The sequence below is a fragment of the Chiroxiphia lanceolata genome, chromosome 26, assembly GCF_009829145.1.
Source record: "Chiroxiphia lanceolata isolate bChiLan1 chromosome 26, bChiLan1.pri, whole genome shotgun sequence".
In the NCBI taxonomy this organism is placed as follows: domain Eukaryota; kingdom Metazoa; phylum Chordata; class Aves; order Passeriformes; family Pipridae; genus Chiroxiphia; species Chiroxiphia lanceolata.
Genome location: NC_045662.1, coordinates 2,735,984 through 2,757,977, shown reverse-complemented (window position 1 = coordinate 2,757,977; position 21,994 = coordinate 2,735,984). Strand labels below are relative to the sequence as shown.

At 45.1% G+C, this 21,994-nt stretch overlaps 1 protein-coding gene across 4 annotated transcripts in view; it reads left to right on the top strand.

Moving 5' to 3' along the window:
• The first annotated feature begins 317 nt into the window (after positions 1-317).
• Positions 318-21,994, top strand: part of TLK2 (tousled like kinase 2) — a 44,161-nt gene continuing 22,484 nt past the window's right edge. The window contains exons 1-9 of one of the 4 annotated variants that reach the window (XM_032711283.1): positions 318-360; positions 2,137-2,225; positions 4,006-4,071; positions 10,660-10,731; positions 13,315-13,384; positions 14,389-14,432; positions 16,178-16,273; positions 18,995-19,162; positions 19,698-19,793. In XM_032711283.1, coding sequence (XP_032567174.1) covers positions 2,145-2,225; positions 4,006-4,071; positions 10,660-10,731; positions 13,315-13,384; positions 14,389-14,432; positions 16,178-16,273; positions 18,995-19,162; positions 19,698-19,793 — 693 coding nt within the window. In that variant the 5' untranslated portion in view covers positions 318-360; positions 2,137-2,144. Of the gene's footprint in view, positions 361-1,579; positions 1,741-2,136; positions 2,226-4,005; positions 4,072-10,659; positions 10,732-13,314; positions 13,385-14,388; positions 14,433-16,177; positions 16,274-18,994; positions 19,163-19,697; positions 19,794-21,994 lie in introns of those variants that run through there. The other 3 variants (XM_032711284.1, XM_032711282.1, XM_032711285.1) reach the window with 3 other exon arrangements.

Here is a 21,994-nt window from a genome sequence, read left to right as displayed (position 1 = left end):
CGCCGGCCCGCGCGCGCCCCGGCCCGGCCGCGCTCCTCACGCCAGGCCGGGGATCCGCGGCCTACCCCCGAACCACCCCCCCAGCCTCCCTCCCCGCCCGCCCCTCCGCCCTCCCCAGCCCCGCTGCCCGCAGCGGAGCCGCCCCGGCCTCCCCCCTCCCTCCATCCCGCCCGTGCCGCCGCGCCGCCGCCGCCGCCGCAGCAGGTTCCCTCCCTCCCGCCTTCCTCCTCCTCCTCCTCCTCCTCCCGCCGCCGCCGCCGCCGCTGCTGCTGCTGCTCGTGCCCCCGGCGGCGGCGGGATCTCCGCGCGGTGCCCCGGCAGCGCTGGGCCGGGCGGCGGCGGCGGGAGCGGCAGCGCCAGGTGAGACCCCGCGGGGGGCGGCGGGGCCGGCGCGGGGGGACCCCCCTGCGCCCCATCCCGGCGGGCGGGTGGGTGGGGGAGAGGCAGAACCGCGGGGGCCGGGTCAGGGCGGCAGGGCCGCGGCCTGAGCCCCGGGGCGGCGGCGGCGCGGCCTGGGCCCCTCGCGGGGCTCGGAGCAGCGCAGGCCCCGCGGCCCGGCCCGGCCCCGCGGGGGCGAGCAGGGTGGGCACGGCCTGCGGAGCCCCGGGCTGGGGGGCGAGGAGGAGGAGGAGGAGGAGGCCGAGGCGGTGCAGCAGCTGGCAGCGGGGCAAGGCTGCTCGCTCGGCTCTGCGCCTCGAGTGGGTGGGAGAGGGCTGCTGGAAATCCCCCCACCCGGAGGGAATACCAGCCCTGCCCGCGGGGGTCCCGGGGCAGCCCCCCGGGCTGGGGGAGCTTGTGTCAGCCCCTTCCCCACGGCAGCATCCCGGCGTGGGGATGCGGTTCCCCACGGATGGTGGCCCCGCGGTGGGGGGAGAAGCCCTGGGAGCGTTTGAACATCTTTGGCGTTTTCGTGGCTTGTCTGTCATTTTCCTCGCTGCTGCTCAGATTTCCTGTTTTGAAAACTGGGCTGAGAGAGCTTTGTTGGGCTCTCAGCAGAAATAAGGTGGTCTGATAAGCACGTTTAGTATCCCATTAGTTTTTGAGGGTTGTGGCTGATTTGGGAGAGCAGCTGGGAATGCCCCCGGATGGATTCACTTTGCCCCTGTAACTTGGAGCCGCAGCGTTTGGAGGAAGCGGCGGGGACAAAATGGACAGTTCATAAAAGGAACAATTGTGCACTGCCTGTTCTAGAGGGCACTTGCTGCCCTTCAAGAACTTTCCTCATCGCATATGCTCTTTATACAGCAAATCTTTATCTTCTTTTTCTGGGCTTTGCCTTTTTTTTTTTTTTTTTTTTGCTTTTTTTTCCCTCCCCTACCTTAGTCCAGAAAATGAAACTGGAACAGACATTTCTGGAAATGAACTTGATTGGTGTGGTTGGGAAGATGTGATTCACAGTTATAATGAACAGTGAAATTTGTCCCATTTTTTTTTTTAGCAGTTCAGGATTCGAATTGTGTATTTCCTGATTTTTAACCTGTTTACACACTTTTGCTGGGTGGGTTTTTAACCCTTCATGTAAAGCATCCATAGTGTTGGATTGCCAAGGCACATCCAAGATGTAGAAGCAGCTGTTATTTCAGAGGCATCTGATGCTTTACCCTATAAATTAAAAGGTTTAAATGAGCATTATTTTCTTCTTATAATCTCTGTGCTTGGAAGAACCAGAGCTGTTGTCAATGAAATCTGGAGTTTGGGGAGATCGAGTATTTCCAAGATTGGCCAAAAATAAATTATGGGGTAAAGAATGTTGCTTTTTTTTTTTTCTCCTAGTCATGCAGCACGGATGAAAAGCTCTGAATCTTTTAGTCATAACACTCTGGTCCCATGTTTTCCTTTCAATAAAGCATCCAGTGGGAGAATGTGACATAATTGGTTTCTTGGATTTAGAGATCTTGAAATGGCTGGTACAACAGAAGAGAGGAAACTCCAGCAGGGTTATGGTTTAAATACAATAATATGGTGGCAAAGTCATGTTGTTATTACGTGGTAATCTTGCATTTCTCTTTCAAGAAAATGCTCTCTACGTGGTTGTGCTGCAGAACAGGCACTTTTTAAGTCTCATCAGTGGCACAGAATATTAAATGTCTCTCCTTTTTCCTTGCATTGCATAATCTGAGTGTTGTTCTCCCATAGCAGCAGAAATGATGGAAGAATTGCACAGCCTGGACCCACGCAGGCAGGAGCTCCTGGAGGCCAGGTTCACCGGGGTCGGGGTTGCCAAGGTGAGTGGGAGTACCTGTGGTAGCAGCTGGGACTCCTTATCCACCCTGCCTGCACTTTGTTTGGGTGGGTTTAGTTTCTACACGGGTAGTTTTGCTTTGCAAAAGAAGTTTTGTGTCGCTGGTCGTGTTTTGACGACTAATTTGCGTGAAGTGTGTTCAGGAGGAATGAAAATGGGATCTCTACGAGCAGATGTTTCGCTACACTGAAGATCTGGGGCTCTAGTGAAGTTCTTAGGAGTTGTTCCATCTTAAGGCACTTTGTGCACCCAAAAAACTCCATGACAACTTTGTGGAAGTGGGAATCTCCCACATGGCTCTTCCTTTCTGCAGGAATGCCTTTGAGAGCTGATTTGGCCTCTGGTGAGATACAGTTTCCAGTGTAGTGTGTTGGATACAACATGTAACCAGAGTGAATACATTGAGTTGTTCAGTTCTCTGGGGGTGCAGGGCCTTCACATTTAACACACAAAGTGTTTGCAGGGCAGCTCTCCTGTGTCTGATCCACAACCTGCCAGTAAAATCCCATCTTTATCCTCATGTACAACTTCTCCCTGGTCAGGAGCTGCCTTCCCTGAGCAAGGCACCTGAGTAACAACACTGTGTGGTTGCCTGGTGTCCTGGCATTGAGTTCTCCAGGTGTTGGCAGTGTCAATGCCAGTCTCTCTGAGCAATGAATGGTGGCAAAACTCATCTTAAAGTAGGTCAGGGATATGGAGGTAATTTTTGAGGGAGATACCAAGTTTTGGACAGCATCGAGGTAGAGGGTAAAGCAACATATCATTGCTAGAAAATTATCAGAAATCTCCTAGAACTATGTTGAGGGGAAACGTCGTAGATGCTGCTTTTCTTAGAAAAATGCAAAGTGAGTCAGAACTTGAAAGAGTTTAGTTTGAGTTCATGCTTTTCTCTGCTCTTCAGACAAGGTTAAGTCTGGGAAGGGAGTGTGAGGAAGCCAAATTCTCAGCTGTAAGACAGTGTAGTAAGGAGGATTACCACCAGAAGTTGTTAAGAGGTAACAATTTTGATTACTGAAGTAAAAGTGTGCAGATTTTTTCATCTTTGCCCCGTATTCTTAAGACTTTTTAAATCTAAAGTCTTTTACTGCCATAAAACCTTAATGTATTGTGATCTTGAAAGACTTGTTTTATACAACATTACAACTTTTCATGTACTTTATCACCTGTTTCTTGCCTTTTTACCCCATTTTGTCACTTTAGCATCTTTAGCTGTATCACTGTAGATAAAGCCAAACAACTTTCTGGAATAGCTAAAACTTAAAAGCATAAACACTGTTGAAGCTTTAAAGCAGTGCCAACATGTTCAGTACTTGCAAAGAATGTTAGGAACTATTCCTTTTAAAGGAATAACCTTTAAAAGATACGGGAAAGCAAGTCTTAATTATGTTTCCAATATGTTTGGAGTAGAAAGTACATGCCCTTTCCTGTAGGGGTGAATATTGAGAACTCAGTTTTGTTTCTAAAGCACATCCAAGTAAAAAAGCCTCATATCTCAGAGGCCTTACTTTGAGCAAAGCTGTTGTTGCTGACTTTTATTTTTACCTGTTGTTGTGCAGTTTTTACCTTGTACCAGTCAGTAAACTGTTAAAGTGCATTACACTTATTGCAAACTATATATATATATAAATATATTTATTTATTTACTTGCGTTCTTGCTAATTTGCACTAGATCAGCCAACCATTGATATGAATTAGCATGACTCTGCTATGTTGCAGCAAATCTTGGTTGCAATATTAATTTCAGCTACTACATTCCCTCCCAGGTTGGTGCTTCAAATTCCCTCCCCACCCCCCCAAGCCTCCGTCCGTCATGCTCCGCCCTGGCTTTGGTAGGTCACCACTGTCTTAAAGGGAATATGTTGGGAAAGCTGTGGGATTCAACTAAGATTTTATATATTTTTTTTTATTATTTTAATTTATTTTTTATTATTTTTTTTGGCTGGCTCCAATGAAATGTTTGAAGGGAAGAACCAGTGAGTGCCATCTAGTGGGACGGGGCCTGGCCCATCCCCCTGGGATGGAAGGTGTCTGGTGCTGTTTGTTGCATAAAAGGAAGAAATGTCATCTCAGATGCTCCACCATTGGGTGAAGGCAGCAGACACTTGTGCTGAGCTTCCTGCCTTCCTCCCACTGGGTGTATCTCTCTGTGTGTTTGCTTTGCTCTCTTGAATGTTTAAAAACCCAGGGTATGTTTTTGGACCTGCTGAAGCATTACTTTGCATCTTAACACTTCCACTGTCCCTCCGTGCTAAAGAACAACCACCTCTTGGGAGAAATGGATGAGACTAAGCTGATCTAGAATAAATTTTCAGGCTGGAAACTAGGAATAAAAAAAAAGCTTCTAGCCATCAGTCATGGGATTCTGGAAGAGCTTTCCAGTAACAGTAGTAGAGGACAGAAATCCTAAACTGTTTTGGAAACAGCTGTGTGCTGTCACCTCCTGTGGTAGCTGAAGGCACAACCCAATGACCGAGGTCATTTTTAGTCCCAAATGCCTCAAAATTCTGTTGCAAGTCTGTGATGAATTTTCTTACTTAGTAGCTGGAGAGTACATTTCTCTAGAAGCTTGGAGTTAATACATGGAATCAAATTTATGAGCAAGGAATGTTTCCAGGCAACTGTTATACTCCTGTGGTTCATCCAGGTCACTAAATAGCTTCAAAAAGCCACTGATGCTTTGGATGTCTATTCTTGCCATATGGTGAAGTGCCATTCTTCCCCAAATTTGCAGAGCAAGTCCCTGAATGAACACATGACTATCTGACACCGACTGCTCCTGCTTATTTAGCTCCTCTTTATATTTACTTACTGGGAAAACCTAAGGCATTATCCTGACTGGTCACCTGGGGCATCTTCCTTGGGTCAGGAGGTACAGGAGACAAAACATGGGGTGTTTCTCTAGATAATGCTGTTTAATTTTGTCTGTTCTCAGATAAAATCTGTTCTGTTTCTCTTTGGCTCCCTTTCCCCTGTTTGGGTGCTGCCTTTATGATTTCAAGGGGGTAAACCCCAAAGGCTTTGTGTCATTTCCACAGACTTTTCCTGGATAAGAACTGGAATAAGGAATTGTGATGGGTGAATGTGTATTTGCACACAGGTTTGACCAGGGCAGATCCTCACAGCAGCACATACATCTTCTACAGGTCTGGTCTTTAAAAGACCTTCAAACCAAATTGTGTGTGCCACTTTATTATAATTAAACTACAAATGCTGAAGTTACCTGTAGGGAGAGAAACTGGGCTGTAGGGATCTTGTAGGTCCAGCTAACTGTGAATTGAAGAAGTTTGGGTCTTTGGTGCTCCCTTTCCTCCCTCTTTAAGGTAATGCTGCAGAACATCTGCATCCAAAAAGAGAATTGCTCATAAAAAACCAGCATTTCCTTGCATTAGTTGGGTTTTTACCCTTTCTCTGTCACTTTTTCAGTCTTGGTCTCTTCAGGAACTTACAGTTCTGTGATCTACTTAGCAACAGTTTTAGCAGCAGAGTTACTGAGTTGAGAATTCCTGTTTGAGGATAATCATGTCTTCCTTGGAGGGAGGTGGTGCTGCCCAGTGATGGTCCTGAGCAGGTGTCACATGCCACCAGAAGAACCTGTTAATAAGAGTTTTAAAACTTAGAGTTTCATTTAGCAGCTGCCACAGAATGTGCCAGGACTTTATGCCAGATACTTGAAAATTGTTTGGATGCTTCCCTGTGCAACATTACTTACTTCAAATGTGTTGTCTGGCTCCTAGAGCCCAGAAATAGTTTGTCAGATCTCAGTTCTATTTCTGCCCCTCCTGAGCTGAGGGTTAGGATGAGTTGTGTGACCCTTCTGTCCACTTTGCCACCAGTAAAATAAAAATACTGTATTCCCAACCAGAGAGAACTCTTGAGGCACAATGGGAGCCAGGCAAATCCTGCTGCAAATCTGCTTACCCATCTTGATAGAGTGGGGGTTACCTGTGAACATCTGAGAGTAGATTAACTTCTCGTGGCAAAAAGACCTCAGTGATTCAGGGATTTCATTATCGGCCATAATACTGAGCTTTTCTAAAAGTCCAATTAAGAAGCAGGTTGTAATTCTCATACTTATGTGATGCTTGAAATAAGATAAGAATATGTTAATTAAACCTGTCTGACACAGTAGCACTGGAGCAGAGTAACTGTAAAACCACTCAACCATCTTGCTTTGGTGTGAACCTGTGTGGAGTCAGCACTAACTTTCGGTGGAACTAAGGATTGACTTTTTCCCTTTGAAATCTCCTGATTTGCTACAGAATTCAGAGGAGCTCATGTTAGCTTGGCTTCAGGTAATGAAGCATCTCTCCATGTCTCCTGCATTTAAACAGCAAGAGATTTTTGCACTGCACACTCTGGCTAGGCAGCTGGAATTCCTAGAGATTCCTCTTGGACAGCACAAAATGGAGACTACCCAAGTGGAGTTGTGGAGTGATGGATCATTTCTGGGAGCTTGGAGAGGCTCTGGAAATGCACAGGTGATGGGAGGCAGGAGATGGGTGAGGGGGGGAGTCAGGCTGGTGTTGCAGACGATCTGGTGGGAGCTCTCAGCAGGGTGAGCTGTTTGTATTGAAGCCTCGGCCACTGTGCCTCACTTGTGGCCTTCCCAGGGGCTCTTGCAAAGGGAGAAATGACTAACCAGCACCTGTGAGTGGCCAGATTGTAAATTCTTGCTTTTGAGTAGGAGTCTCGAAAGCTGCTGCTGCTGCTGTTGCATCCAGCTCTCAACATGGAGGCTTTGTTGTGCATAGGTAGGTCACGGGCTGAGGCAGCACTTGATAGGTGAATCACAAGGGAAAAGAGCCTGCCAGCTTATCTCAGGGAGAAATTCCTTGTGGAGGAGGAAGTGTGTGCTGTTCTTGTGCTTGTCATTTAGGTAAACACTATAGGAACCATTAGCTTGGTTCAGATGACCCACGTATTTTGAATTTTTGCTGAGCCCCATCAGCGATTCCCTTGACAGGGCGCAGGGGATGAGTGGGCTGGGAGTGATAGCACAGAAGTGCAGTATTATCCCAAAGTGGTCTATGCTAGAAAAGCCAGATGACTTCTGCAACAAAATTCATAAGCCCTTCCTGTGTAAACTATTCCATGTTTATTATTCCCCACTGCTACTTCCCTGGCAATATTCTGGTGTTAGTGTTCTTTGCTGACTTGGTTTTGTTGGGGTTTTTTTGTTGTTTGTTTTGTTTTTTTTTTTCTTTCCAAAATTCAGGTTCATTCCTTTAATTCCTTTTGTGTCATGACCACTTAAAAATGGTATGCTAAATTAAGTACTGAACATTCACCCAGTGTCAGTTGCTGAGTTAAATATAAACAGTCAGGAATGATAAAATATAAATTTGAAGGGGTTTTTATACACACACTCACTGACTGTTGGTTGAGGGGAGATACTCAGATGTATAGTTTTTCACATCCATGTCTAAACCTGTTGCTATAAGCAGCTGATAATGTGAGGTTAGATGTGAAATGAGGTATCTGGATGATCAGGAAAACTTGCTTTCCCTTTCTCTTGGACGTGAGAAGAGGTGCAGCTGAGCACTAGGCCCTGTTCCTGAAACATCCTGGGTATTGCATCTTTATTGCTTCAAGAACAGCATGTTCTAGTGAACAATTTGTGTTTCCATTGCCAGAATGCCTCAAAACAACTTTGCCAGGTTCAGCTCTTGCCTGTAAAGGTCTAATTCTTTCCAGTAAGAAAGTGGAAGGTCCTCTGGAAGGTAATGGAGGGAAAGGGAGGCTCGTGCAGTGAAAATGGGTCAAAACATGTCTACAAAGAATTAATTGTGCATTTGTTCACAATATTGATCCATGTGACAGTGAAGTTGCTGGATACCTGTAGACAAGGACAAGCTGTTCTGCTTCCATAGCCAAGTACTTGGTTCCTTCTCACCCTTTCTACTACTGCACTGAGTTCAGTTCTACCACATTGTCACTTTAGATTCTACAGGAAGGTTTAAAATAAAGGGAAAAAAGGGGGTTTTTTTACTCTTCAAGAATCTGATCTAGTTCAAGGACTGAACTACTCTTTTGTTGATTCCAAAAGTGGGTTTGATTCCAGCTGCTAGAGCTGAAAATTTCCCACACAGAGGAGTCAGTACAGGTAGTTGTAGTACTGGAAGTGTGAAAAACGTAGTGGATTTTGTATCAGGGATTTTTGCAGCTGCTTGCATCCCAGAACTTTACATTCAGGGGCAAACTTGAGTGGATTTCTTGTATTGGAGAGGATAAATCTGTATTTCTGGAAAAAATCTTAGCATCATTTTTAACTCTAGACAGCCTCAACAGTTTGTTGTGCAGGTGACCCCAGAACATGGTGCATTGTCCTGTGTGAGCCCTGACCTTCCCCTTCAACCACAGTGTTCCTGAAAAGCTCCAGTGGGGCATTTTGGGAGCAACTGCTCCTACCACTTGCTGTCCTCGTGCAAAACAGAGGCAGAGAGATGGAAGCAAAGGTGGAAACAACTTTCACTTTCATCTTCCTCATGTCAGAACCCCGACCTGCCCATCTGAGACCAGGAAATGTTCCCTGGGAGAGATGCTCCTGCCCTTCCCAAACCTCAGCTGGCACAGGAGGTGCTGCAGGGTTTGGGAAGGATTTTGGAGGGCAGCATTTGGGCAGGTTATAAAGAAGCTTTCTCATGGGGTGTAAGGGTTCACTTTCTCTTGCCACTTCCTTTGAGGTATTACAATGTTTTTTAAAAGTGAGGCCTTCACGTGGATGTAGCTGAGGTTAGTGTTGGGCACTTCTGTTAAATCCTGTTGGCCAAGGAGTAAAATCTCTGGAATAACCAAGAATTGTACCTGTAACATTTGTGAGCTGTCACACTGGGTGGTGGGGAACTTGCTTTGCTTAAAAAGCAACTATTGCTGAAGAGATGAAACATCTTTCTGGTCCTGAGCTATTTGTGTGATGGCTTGAAGGGATAATGGTGTGGCTTAGAGAGTATAAACCTGCAATTTTTCTTAAAGTAACTTACTTTTAAAAGGGAATCATAAATGTTTAGCTTCTTGAACTATTCAAGTGTTTGGTTTTCTTATTTTTTTTTTTTCGTTGAAGGAACTGAGCATTTTAGGAGGAACAGGTTTGGTATTTAACACTCAGTGTAACACAGAAAGTAAACAGAACTTCTACTTTCTGCACATGCCTGCTTGGAAATTTGGGTTAGTAACAACTAGGTTATATCACAGATTTAATTTGAGGGTGGTGTTCGTGTCAGAAATAGGAGAGGGAGAACTGGTCCCCTCAAAAATTACCTACTGTGGGGTTTCTCTGTGGTGTTAAGGCTTCTCCTCCAGCCCACCATTGAGTCTTCTGCTCAAAAATATAATAAGAAGTGGCTTTGCCACAAGGAAGGATTGATTGGTGGGAAATGGTTACTGCAAAATTAAGAATGCTAAAATAGAATGAATCTTGGGGAAAAGATGCTCCCAAGTTATTAATGGAGAGCTGGCTTTATCATGTCATTCTTCCTGTTAATACATTCCATCATTAATTGTGAATCTTGTTTTTATATCTTTGTCAAATTTGTCTCGATTTTTTTTTTTAAAGTTACATCTGTAGGAGGATACTTTTGTGTCAGGCTAAAACATGGTGACTTTGCATGATTCACTTTTTCCTTTTAAAACCGGTTTTGATACAGATCTTAAATCATTTTCAAACTGCTTGGATATGTAAAAATGCAGATGTGTATCCAGCAGAGCCTGCAAAGATGCAGCAGGCTCTTGAGGTACCTGGTTACTATTTTGATAAATCTGTTCCAGCCTCTGGAGTTTGTGCTTTGGCCTGGTGGGAGCAGCTGCTCTGTGGGCAGGTCAGCCTTGGGTCCATAAAACAGCCAAGTGGGGAAAGATGGTGTTGTGGGTACCAGTTGTACTGCTGGGAACACAACTCTCACTTGTGCACTCTCCCAGTGTTAAAAAAAGCATAAAATGACACATTTAAAGAAAAATCAGTGGTACAGCCAGCATCTGATAACAGTAATAGCTGCCTTGCCAGATGGAAGATGCCTCTGAATGCTTAGCCCAGGGTCAAGCAGATGCTTGTCTGAAGAGCTGAGCTTGGAACTCCTGCTACTCAACGAATCAGGAGGGTTTTTCCCCTCAAACCTTAGGCTGTTATAAATACCACCTTGGCTGTTTTGTGGATGGGGTTCAGTGGAGCAGTGAGTATATGAATTGATACAGAAATATCATTCCAAAGGCTGGAGGAGCATTATCCCAAGAAAAGACTGTCCACTGACCATCCAACTGTCCTGCTGCAAACGACCTGGGAAGTTTAGTGCCCCATCCTGTGTGGGGGTGTTGGAGCTGCTGTACCCACAGGACTTAGGCCAGCCCAGAGGTGCAGTGTTTGATAGGATGGGTCTGCCTCGTTTGGAAGTTGTTTCTAACAGTCTTTGCTTGTTTTTCACCAGGGTCCATTAAATAGTGAGTCTTCCAACCAGAGCTTGTGCAGCGTGGGCTCTCTGAGCGATAAGGAATTGGAGGTAAGAGGCTCAACCCCTGGGCTGGTGGGGCTTAACTCATGTTAAGTTCATGATTGAACTCAAAACCTACAAGAAATTGTGTGAGAATGAGCAACAATTGTCTCAGTTTGGGGTGTGAGTGGGACTAGTGCAAGTATTTAGTCTGGGGCTTAACCCTGCAGTCTTTGGATGACTCTGGGAAGCTTCCCACTGCTTCAGGCAGGTTTTACCCAACCCTAAACACAGCATTTGTAAAGCTCAGCTTAGGGAATTGGTTTTGGCTGCACTGGCATTTGTTTGCTGGTTTTGGTGTACTTTTGAACCAATAAAAGCCAGAGAGCACCGATGGAAAAGTTTGCCTTATCTATCAAATATGGGAGTTTGCAAAGTCTGTACAAGGCAGAGTTTTCATGGATCACTCCGTGCAAGTGTGGGGAGGAGAAAATTGATGCTTTGTCCCTAATTAATCTCAGTGCTTTAGGATTAACTATTTCAAAACTCTTGCTAAAGCAGCAAAACAAATTGCAGAGTTAGATTTTTACTTTAAAATTCCATGTTAATAAAGCAAAATCTCAAGTTTAAGTGCATTTTCTTATGCATTTAAAGAACTTCCCACATGGTGATCAGGTAAGTTTTGGATCACACTTCCCTCTGTTATATGGCAGTGCTGATATGAGGGGTCTGATGAAGCTCAGTCTTTTGAGAATGCAATATCTAAAACTCCAGAAGTGCAGTTAATAGTGAAAAACCGAGTATTCATTCTTATTTTAATTGGTTTGGTTTTTTTTTTTTTTTTTGAACTTCTGTGGAGAGATTTAAATTGACCAAGCTGACATACTCTAATCTCTCCCATTCCTTGCTTTTTCAGCCTGTAGCAGATAATGTTGTGTGTGTCATTTTTGTTATGTAAGTACTTGAATGGAAAAACAACTTCAAGTGAGTCTCATTAATATGCTCCCAGCTCCACGGAGGCTGTAATGGAGCCCGTGGTGTTACAGTCACGCCAACGCTGCTCAGGAGTTGCTCTTCACTCTGCAGTGAGGAGGCAGTGTCACTGACTTCTCCACACACAGCAGCTGGAGCAGCAAGTCTCTACATAGTTATGGAGTTTTCAGTCCCCTCATTCTAAAAAAGTGCCTTGCAGACACAATAACCACCTTTGTCTGAACATCCCCTCCACCCTCTTAGAAAACGTGGCAGTGGGTGCCCAGCTGGCAACGTGGGGCTGTGGATGTCCATGTCCACCACCCACTGTGGGGACACAGCCAGGTTTAGGCTCAGCTTTATTCCCCTTTTATGCTGCTAAAGGAGGGAGATTGATTTCTGTGCTGACTCTGTGCAAGTCTTTTGGCAGAGCTCTTCAAACAGGGGCCTTGAGACTTGGGTTTGCAGAGAGCATGAAACTTGGGTTTCCCACAGACTCCCTGGCCGTGGCTCTCCCTCCCCCAGAGCTGTGTTTTGCACTCTGTGGTTTTTCTCCCTGGCCCCAGGGTGTGGTTTAGTGGTGGCTACAGTGACTGTAGAGCAGAGAGCTTGGGAATTCTTTGGGACCCTTTGGGATAAGAGATGTTTTTAAAATGACGTTTGGTGATGGAAATGATAAGACCTCTCTCTTTCCAGCAACCTCAGCGAGCTGCTTCCAGCAGTGCTTCCCAATGTTTTCAGCAGGTTTGGCCACAGATGTGACCCTGGTGATGGGGAAAGCACCATGCCAGGGTCTCCTCCACTCCCACGTGTTTGGGCCTGTCAGCTTTGTACAAACAGCTAGGCCTGGCACTCTGGAGCCTTTGGGCCTCAGGGATGACACTTCTGGAGCCCTCAGACCTCAGGCACGATACTCTGGAGCCTCCAGCCCTCAGGGGTGACACTTCTGGGGCCCTCAGGCCTGTCAACTATGCTCTGTATTGTGCCTGTTTATAAATAACACTGATTATACATCAATCCACTGGTCAGCTGCCCTTCAGGTCTCTGGTTGCTCACAGAAATGGCAGAAGCAACTAACCCTTGACTTCAGTGACAGCAGCTGAGGAGCAAACCAAAGTCCAGCACCTGTGGCAGGTCTCTCCTGGCTGCTGTCTTGGGGGGCTCTTCCTTGCCTTGTGCAAGGTTGTAATTTTGAGCCAGTGGACAGGATAGTTCTTGTCCCCATCTGCAATGAGCTTTGGGAGGAAGCACTACCTGCAGGCAAGGTGAATTGTCCTGGTAGACTGTGATTGGACTGCAAATTTGGATGTCAGTACTCAGACCTCTCATTGTTATTCCCCTTGTACCAGTGCTATGATCACCTTGAAACGGTTTACACAGTGTTTGAGCTTGCTCTGCTCACCCTGAGAGGTCACTGGGTAGTGGAGGCTGGATTGCTGCAGCTGAAATAGAAAAAATTCATTATTCTCCTTGTTAACCGTGTTCTCTCCCTTCTGCAGCACATCAGAAAGTAGCAGCTATTTGAGAGCAGTTGTTTCTTTAAGCACCAGCAGGAGAAACAAAATGCACCAGAGAAACGAACTGGCCACTGGGGATATGGAACAGATTATTGTGTGTTGGCATTTTCTTTAAATCTTGGAATAACTGCAGAAATGTTAATTTTGAAGTATTGTTTAACAGACTCCTGAGAAAAAACAGAATGACCAGCGGAATAGGAAGAGGAAAGCTGAACCCTACGAGACCAGTCAAGGTAATTCCTGCTCCCACCCTGCTGCAGGGTTGGTAACTCCTTGTGTCCTAGGAAACTAATGGCTCTTCTCCTGGGTGTGTCGGGCAGCTTGTTATAAACTACTCCATGATGGTGTATTCTCCTCTGGGAGCCTTGTTATCCTCGCTGGCAGGAAAATGCTCAGCTTATTCCCACAAACTCTCGTATTTCCATGGGACAGGCTGCCCAGAGGCTTCCTATGGCTCAGCTGCAGGGTTGTTTTGGTCCTGCATCACTACACACACAGCAGCCACACTGGAGGACAGAGCCTGTGCTCCCTTCCCTGCTTTCTGAGCCTTGTTACAGTAAGCTGTGCCCCAACAAATTGAGAATTGAGCCGTGCCCAAGCACAAAGCAGGCCCTGCTGTCCAGAGAGCTCAGGAGAACCTGGAGTGTTCAAGCCCGAGTTCACGTTTTCCAGCAGATTTCTTTTGTTCCTCGACAAGAAAGTAGTGAAAATTGTGTTGACAGAACTGCTTTGATAATATTATAATAAGAGAAAAGGGCTGAGTTTTAATGAGCTGGTGTTAAGCCACCACTAATTATCTCTCGAACTCTTATAGGAATGCTTGGGAGAGATCTAATACAAAGTAAGAGAGATCTAATACAAAGTAATTTACCTGAAGGCACAGGACTAAAATACCCTTTGCTCTCTCCTTATCTTGAAGCAAATTTTGGAGAACCTGTGCAACAGTCAAGACCTTTAGTGTTTTCCAAGTACTTCATCAAGTGCAAACGCTGTTTGATTGGATCTGAAATGTTTGGAATTGAGAGTTAATTGAATTGTCGACTGTAGATCCTCCCAACAACAGCACAGGAGCTGTAACCCTGGGGCAGGCTTTTGTTGTGCAGCAGCTTTGTTGTGATAGGTGTTGCACTGAGCAGGGAAAGGAGTGTCAAAATGTAGGAGGGGATTTTAGAATGGCATTGGAACTTCTGTTCTTACAAACACAACTCTTATTTCAATCCTTTGCTTTCCTTTTTAGGAAAAGGCACTCCTAGAGGACATAAAATTAGTGATTATTTTGAGGTAAGTGTCTTTACATTGTCTGAGAAATCTGCCTGAATTCACATCCTGCAAGATCTGTAGATGGAAATTTGTGATGTGACTTGAGTTGCTGATCCCTTGCTGGGGTCACTGGCTGATGATGTCAGCCTGATATGCTCAGATCTGATTAGGCACAGGATATGAGGAAGTTGATTTTTAAATTAACATTTATCTGAACAGTTGCTAAAGCATTTTTTCACTTAAGTCTAGGTTTGAGGTTCACTGGAACCTGGATCTCAGATGAGGATATCTGAGTATGCAAACAATTTTGATAAGAGCCCATGCTGCAAAAGAACCTCCCTGCACAGTCCTCACTGATGGGAGTAGGAAGTTGTTTACTGGGTTCCCTCTGCAGAAAAACCTCCCATGGGAGGCTGGCACCACGTGGGAGATGAAAACCCCTCCCCACAACAGTGATGGACATTCAAAAAGTCAATATTCTTTTTTTCATTGCATAATTTCTGAAGTTTTTCCAGCTCTGCTCAATCCAGGGCTGTGGCTTTTCTCTTAAGTCATTTCTTTATTTTACCGACTAACTTGGAGTCAGAAATTAAGTGCTTATAAGTGTTTTAATTTTTTCCTGGCTAAAGTTTTTTTTATGAGTGGTTCACTGTGTGGTGTAGGGATTTCTGTGCCAACTAGAGCAGTTTGCCAGCTCCTTACCTCTCCTGTCTCTTACCAGTGACTGGCACAGGTGCCTCAGTGGAGCTGTGCCTTCCTTACACTCCTGTGGTGCACAGTAGACACATCTCACAGGGAAAGGGGCTTTCTAATTCTGTTCTAGTAAATAATTCTATTCTAGTAAATCTATTCTGTTCTAGTAAATAATTCTGGTGAATAAATCTATTCTAGTAAATAATTCTATTCTAGTAAATATTCTGGTAAATAATTCTATTCTAGTAAATATTCTGGTGAATAATTCTATTCTAGTAAATATTCTGGTGAATAATTCTATTCTAGTAAATATTCTGGTGAATAATTCTAGTAAATATTCTGGTGAATAATTCTATTCTAGTAAATATTCTGGTGAATAATTCTATTCTAGTAAATATTCTGGTGAATAATTCTATTCTAGTAAATATTCTGGTGAAATTCTAGTAAATATTCTGGTGAATAATTCTATTCTAGTAAATATTCTGGTGAATAATTCTATTCTAGTAAATATTCTGGTGAATAATTCTATTCTAGTAAATATTCTAGTAAATAATTCTAGTAAATAATTCTATTCTAGTAAATAATTCTATTCTAGTAAATAATTCTAGTAAATAATTCTAGTAAATAATTCTAGTAAATAATTCTATTCTAGTAAATAATTCTAGTAAATAATTCTATTCTAGTAAATAATTCTAGTAAATAATTCTATTCTAGTAAATAATTCTAGTAAATAAAATAATTCTAGTAAACAATTCTAGTAAACAATTCTAGTAAATCAGTGATTTACTTGAATAGGATATATAAACCAAGGTTTATACATGCAGGTTTATATCTCTTTTGTGTTAAAAAGGAAAATGTACTCAGTGCAAATTACCAGGGTTTGTCTGAGGAACTTCTGCTGTTACTTTCGAAAACACTGCATGAAATGTTAAGGTTTTCCTCTGAAAGAAACGAGTCTGTGAAGCCTATAAGGCTTCATTGTTAAGATTTAATTTCTCCTGTCTGTGTTAAACTTGGTTAAATGTGGTGTCTGTGTGGGGTTCCTGCTGATCCTGTTGTGTCTCCGTGCCCAGTTTGCTGGGGGAAGCGGCCCAGGCACCAGTCCCGGTCGGAGCGTGCCGCCCGTCGCCAGGTCCTCACCTCAGCATTCCCTGTCCAACCCCCTGCCGGTGAGTGTTCCTGGGCACACAGCTGCTGGCCTGGCATTGCTGCTGGCCTGGCATTGCTTGAGACACAGGTAACACAAGGCTCTGAGCAGGGAGGTGGCTCGTGGTGGGTGATTTGGCTTGTTCTCCGCTTTAAACCTGAAACGGGGCTCTGGGAGCGAAGCCGTGTCTAGGACCCTGGGACAGTGGCTGTTCCAGCTGGGTGTGACATGGATACCCGAGCTTAAAGCGTGCAGGATGACTGGTTTTTTAGCTGTGTGCTTACAGAGGTCCCTGTCCTTATTGAAAGGTGGCACTGACCTATTAGTTATCCTGTATTCCACTGTAGCTCATGAACTTCTCCATCCAGCTGGGAGAATGTCGTGTGTTTGTGCAGCTCTAATCAGGGATATTCTGATCTTGATTGGACCCTTTGGGTATCCTGAACATGGTGCACACCATAATTTCACTGGGAAGGTCTTTTACTTCTTACATGTGCATGTGATTTGCAAGGGGCATCAGCCAAAGCTTGCAGAGGAATGTGTGTACATGCACAGCTGGTGCTATTGTTTGTTACATAATTCCATTTTGCTGTCACAGCATTTCTGCAAGATCTGGATGTGAAGAAGTAACCAGTATTTTTAAGCCATTTTAGCACAGAGCAGCCAAAGAAATCTGCTTCATTAGCAAAACAATATTCAGAGCTGAGCTCTAGTTTTGACCACTGCCTGGGCTCCCTCTTTAAAAATGTTCCGCCTCTGTTGAGTGTCACAAAAGTCTGGAGCATTGTGGGAAAGGTTGGAATTCCCAAACCCAAAGTCTTTAGGGATTCCATTATTCTGCAGAGACCTCTGCACAGTTCCTGAATGTACTGAACTAAACCCCAGCACTGATCACTCTGCTCAGAATTCCATGTGTGATTGTTAGATTTCAGAAGCTTTGCATTGCTGCTTGAGGGGGGAGCTTCACACATGCTTCTAGATCCTTTTTAATGTTTCTAAAAATTAAAATACAGCTTGTCAATTGAATGGCCCTTCCTCCTGTCTTGTATTAATTCACTAATACATCTCTTCAAAGAGAGGGTAGTGAAAGAAATAGCATCTCTGAATGTTGCAGATGTGTGAGGGACTAGAGACAATTCTTTATTCCAGCAGATGAGATACCCCACAGGTGTTTGTAGTGGGAAAAGTGGATTCTTCCTTTGGTTTTCTTCTGCATTTGTATGTGTTTAGGTAAAAGTTTGAATGGAGTATTTCTGGTGAATATTGATGTTAGAGTTAGTTTCAGAGAGGCCAGTTTGTGTTCCTCCTTACACAGGTGCTCTTTGTGTTTCTTCTCTTCTGTTCTTTACTCTTGCAGCTAAACCTGTGGTGTTTGCTTATTCATAACAAACTATTCTGGGCCCTTGCAAGATCTGTCCTCTTCTTCCAAACTGAATGTCAGTGGTTTGAGCTGAGGCCCAAAAAGTGGGGATGAATGAAAGTTGGAGAAGGTTGAGTATCTTACCCACTGCAGGTGTCAGTGTGGTCTAGGAAGGGAACAGAGTGTTGAAATGTCTTTCACATGAGACAAAGCTCCTCCAAACCCGAGTTAATCTGTACTGCACTGGAAATTTTCTGCAATCAGAACTTGCAGAGGAATTGTAATGGCTTCAGGACGTCACTTCTTGTCTTCAGATCTCTTGACTGCTTTGAATTGCCTCATTCCTCCTTTGATCAGAACAACGATCTGCAGGTCTTGAGGCTCTTGTGATGCCACTCTCAGGCACGAGCTCTCTTTTGGGGAAGGAAGCACACTCTTGACACTGGTAATGTTAGCCAGGAAATGTGCTTCAGGTTGTAGTTTAGGTTATTAAGGAAAACTGAAGCCTGACCTGACTGTTTACTTTCCCTGAGGCATTTGCCTGGCCCGGAGTTAGGGCTTGGAAGGACTTGGATGATTATTACCCAGACTGCCAAGTTTTAGCAGCTATGGGCTGGCTTGGAGAGCCAGGGCAGGGAGATGCTGAGTGCTGCAATCAGTGTAGCTCAGATGATTCTTGTTCTTATTAAACCCAGTTCCTGGATCACAGTTGGAAAACAAGTCTACTGCAGGAGAAAGGAGCCGACCCTTCAAAGATGTAACAGATCTTTAAAAGATTTTGGGAATGCATTAGTACCTTGTTTACCTTGTAGGAGATGGGCCCCAGCTGTAATGACAGAAATGAGCTTGCCCTGATGTCTGGGTCCTAGACATGGTTATGTTGCTGCCATTTAGCAGTTCTGACCCAGTTTACTTCCCCAGAATAACATTGTATGGTGACAGTGGCTGTTTTAAAGTGAACCTTTAAGAACATCAAGTAGTATAATTGTGAATGCATTGACCAGAAACATCAATGTAGATTTTTGGATCCTCAACCTGTTGTCTCTGAAACAGGTATTTGTGAAGGAAGGGGGCTTTGTTCAGCGACGAGGAATTCTGTCCTGTGTGTTCATTTGTTAGGTTGGTGGGGTTTTTTTTAATTGTTCACTCCATTTCCCCTTTGCTGTCTGCCCTTGGAGCAATCCCTGCAGGATTGGAGTTATCAGATCCTCACCACGCCGCCTGCTCATTCCTGAGCTGCTGCTTCGCCGACAACAGTTTTTTGGCGAGAAACTCAGAAGGAACTGCTTTTTTTTTTTTTTTCCTTTTTCAATTTAAAAACACCCACCCCACCCCCCAAAGCCCCAAAAGTGGTTGACTGTGTGTTTTGTGCCTGTGTTGCAGCGGCGGGTGGAGCAGCCGCTGTACGGGGCAGACGGCAGCGCAGCCAAGGAGCCGCAGGAGGAGCACTCAGCGCTGCCCACGCTGATGTCGGTGATGCTGGCGAAGCAGCGGCTTGAGAATGAGCAGCTGGCACAGAGGGGAGGTGGCCTCTGCTTTACTTTTGTCTCGGTGAGCAGCTCCCAAGAGATTTGGAGTCCTTAAAGGGATGTCTAGTTGAGGGATGGGGAGTTCAGAGCTGTTCTGCAGCCTGGGTTTTGCTGACCCAGTCTGTCGTCTTCTGGTAAGTTCGTCTTCCTTGTGAAGGGTTGTAGGTGCCAGGCTCTGCTCGTTTAATAGAAGTGTGAGTTTCTAGTTAACAACTCAAAAAATCTTAGATCAGAACGATACCATCTGAGAGGTTAATCTGATAGATGCACAAAAGCAAAAGAATGAAGTGTAGTCTTGCTGTGAGAAATGTTTGGTTTGGCCTCGCTTAATCTCAGCTGACATGAATTATATCAGGCTTTTAAAAGCTTTGTCTTCAGCAGGTTGGGTCAGGCTTCTTGAAGCAAACTGACACTTGTTTTACTGAACTGAGTCTCTAGAGCCTTCTTAAACCTGAACATGAGAGTGTGGTGCAGGCCAGGCTGCAGCCCTGTGTGTGTGCACGGGCACTGGTGGTCGTGCTGAGGGACATATAACAATACACAACTTTCTTTTACAGGCCCAGCAAGGCAGCCCATCTTCTACCGGATCAGGGAACACTGAGCATTCCTGCACTTCCCAAAAACAGATTTCCATCCAGCACAAACAGTCACAGGTATAGCTCACTAGATGATACAGCTCTTGGGTGTGAGGTTGAAGCTTGATGCAGTTTGTCTGCCGTGCCAGAGGGTGCCACTGGTAGTGGACATGATGCTTCCAGTGGAAGAGCCAGTATTCCCAACTCAGTCTGTACCTACTGAGTGAACTAAATCACTCTGAACTTTGTTCCTCATCTTGTAAAGGATGTTTTCAGTTGCTGCTGCTGGAGTTTGTCCAATCTACTGCTGAGGCTTTTCTGTGTCAATGCTGTGGGCAGTTCTTGGGCCGTGTGTGACTGTGCTTGGGAGAGGAGCATCTCAGCCCTGTCTGTGTCAGCTCTGTGCTATCCTCAGTGTTCTCTCTGGAAGTGAAGGTGTGAAGGAGACCTGAGTGGTGGTTGGGAATGCCTCTGTTCAGGGTCCTGGGTGCATCTGCATGGCTTACAGTACAAATAGGCACAGTCTGGCTGGAAGATCTTTGGCCTCTGCAGAGTTCACCCCTGGAATAGTTTGTCCTGTCAAGGTGGAACATGATGTGTTCCTGACAGTGCTTCCCAGCAACTTCACTGACCTGGAGTCAGGAAGAGGAGTAGCTCTTTTGACTGTACTGGTGTCTTTTTGGTGCCTTTTACATTAAGATTCTTTTATCTGTGTCATCTTCTTCTGTTGCTTACCAGGATGTTCAGCTTTATCTGTGATGCACCTGGCTTATTTCTTCTCCAGGCCTGCTTTTAATCTTCTTTGGATTTTCATCTCTGATCTCTCTGTGTCTGACCCTTCCCTTGAGCAATTTTTAAGCAATCATTTCCTCACACTGGTCTGTGTCAGAGATGATTTGGTTTCTGGGGAAGGTCTGGTCTCCATTCCCCCAGCAGGTGGTACAAGTTCTTTGTGCACCAAGGACAGCAATTCCACCTCTGGGAGTACTCACTTGCTCAGGCCTGAGCTCTGTTGTGTCACTAGGGTCACATTTGTTGTCTGTGTTGTTAAAATGCTGGTCTGGGAAGATCCATGTTTGCTGCTGTTTTCCATGGGGAATTCTTGTGTGAGAACGATGCCATAACTCAGGAACCTGCCAGAGAAACCTTTCAATCTTTGCTGTCCCAACACCCACACTTCAAATAGTGGTTTTTATTCTCTTAACATCTATTTTATTCAAATAGATGTTTTTATTCTCTCCTCTGCTTAACATGCCCACAAGGTCCATCTTCTTTGCAAGACATTTTCTGAGCAAGCTTTTTGCAGCTGTCCAACTTCATTATATTCTCCAGAGGTCTGGATGTAGGATGCACTTATGGGAAAGAATCCAGGAGGATGCTTGGCTGCATGATGAGGACATGTACACATTCGTGGGTTTTCCCTTCCAAACCTGTTTGGAGTTGAAAGAATTTTGAGAGGGGGAAAAAAGAGATAATCTTCAGTGATTCCCAGCTTGAATCACCAGTGGCAGTGACAGGAGCAGGGTGTGATTCCCTCAGTGTTGGGCCCAGGTGCTCTGAGGCCGTGTGGGTTGGGATGGAGTCACATGGAAGAGTGTGGATCCTCAAAGAGCCTTCATCTGCCCCAGGGCAAGCATATCTGTGCCCTTGGCAGAATGAAATGACAGCTATTAAAGAACCTTTCTGCTCCTTGGCCTCCAGCTGCAGCCCAGGTTCTCCACACCCCCCCTCCCTGCTGCCCTCGGTGACAAAAGCTTTTGTCACACGTGCCTCCTGCAGGCAGGAAGCATAAACCAAGTTAGGGCAGAGGTGAGGGGACCTTCCCAGGCCTCCTCTGACATTGTCTTTTGGGATTTAGGCCCATCCTGCTTGATGTGCAGTGCTGGCAGGTGTTCTGTTTGAGCTTTCCCCTACTGGGCATGTGTAGAGAGGCAACAGGCAGCCAAGTTTGTCTCTTGCTCCATGGTGTGAGCTTCCAGGCAAGCCTGGAATTTGGAGAACAGTTATGTAACAATTCCACAGGTTAAGTCTCTGCTAACTCTTCTCAGAACCAGGATAGGTGCCTGCTAGCCATAAGTGTGAAATGTGTGTGGGCAGTCAGGGAGAGAGTTTCCTCTGTGTTCACTTGGCTATTTTAGATGCTGTGTTCATGTACATACCAACTCCTTCCTCTTTCCTTCCCCACCCTTCCATCAGAGTGCTGAGTTTGGAACACTAGAAGAATATAGTGTATGCCTTCTGTTGCTGGGTTTAAGTCTCACTTCACTGGTGAAGGTATT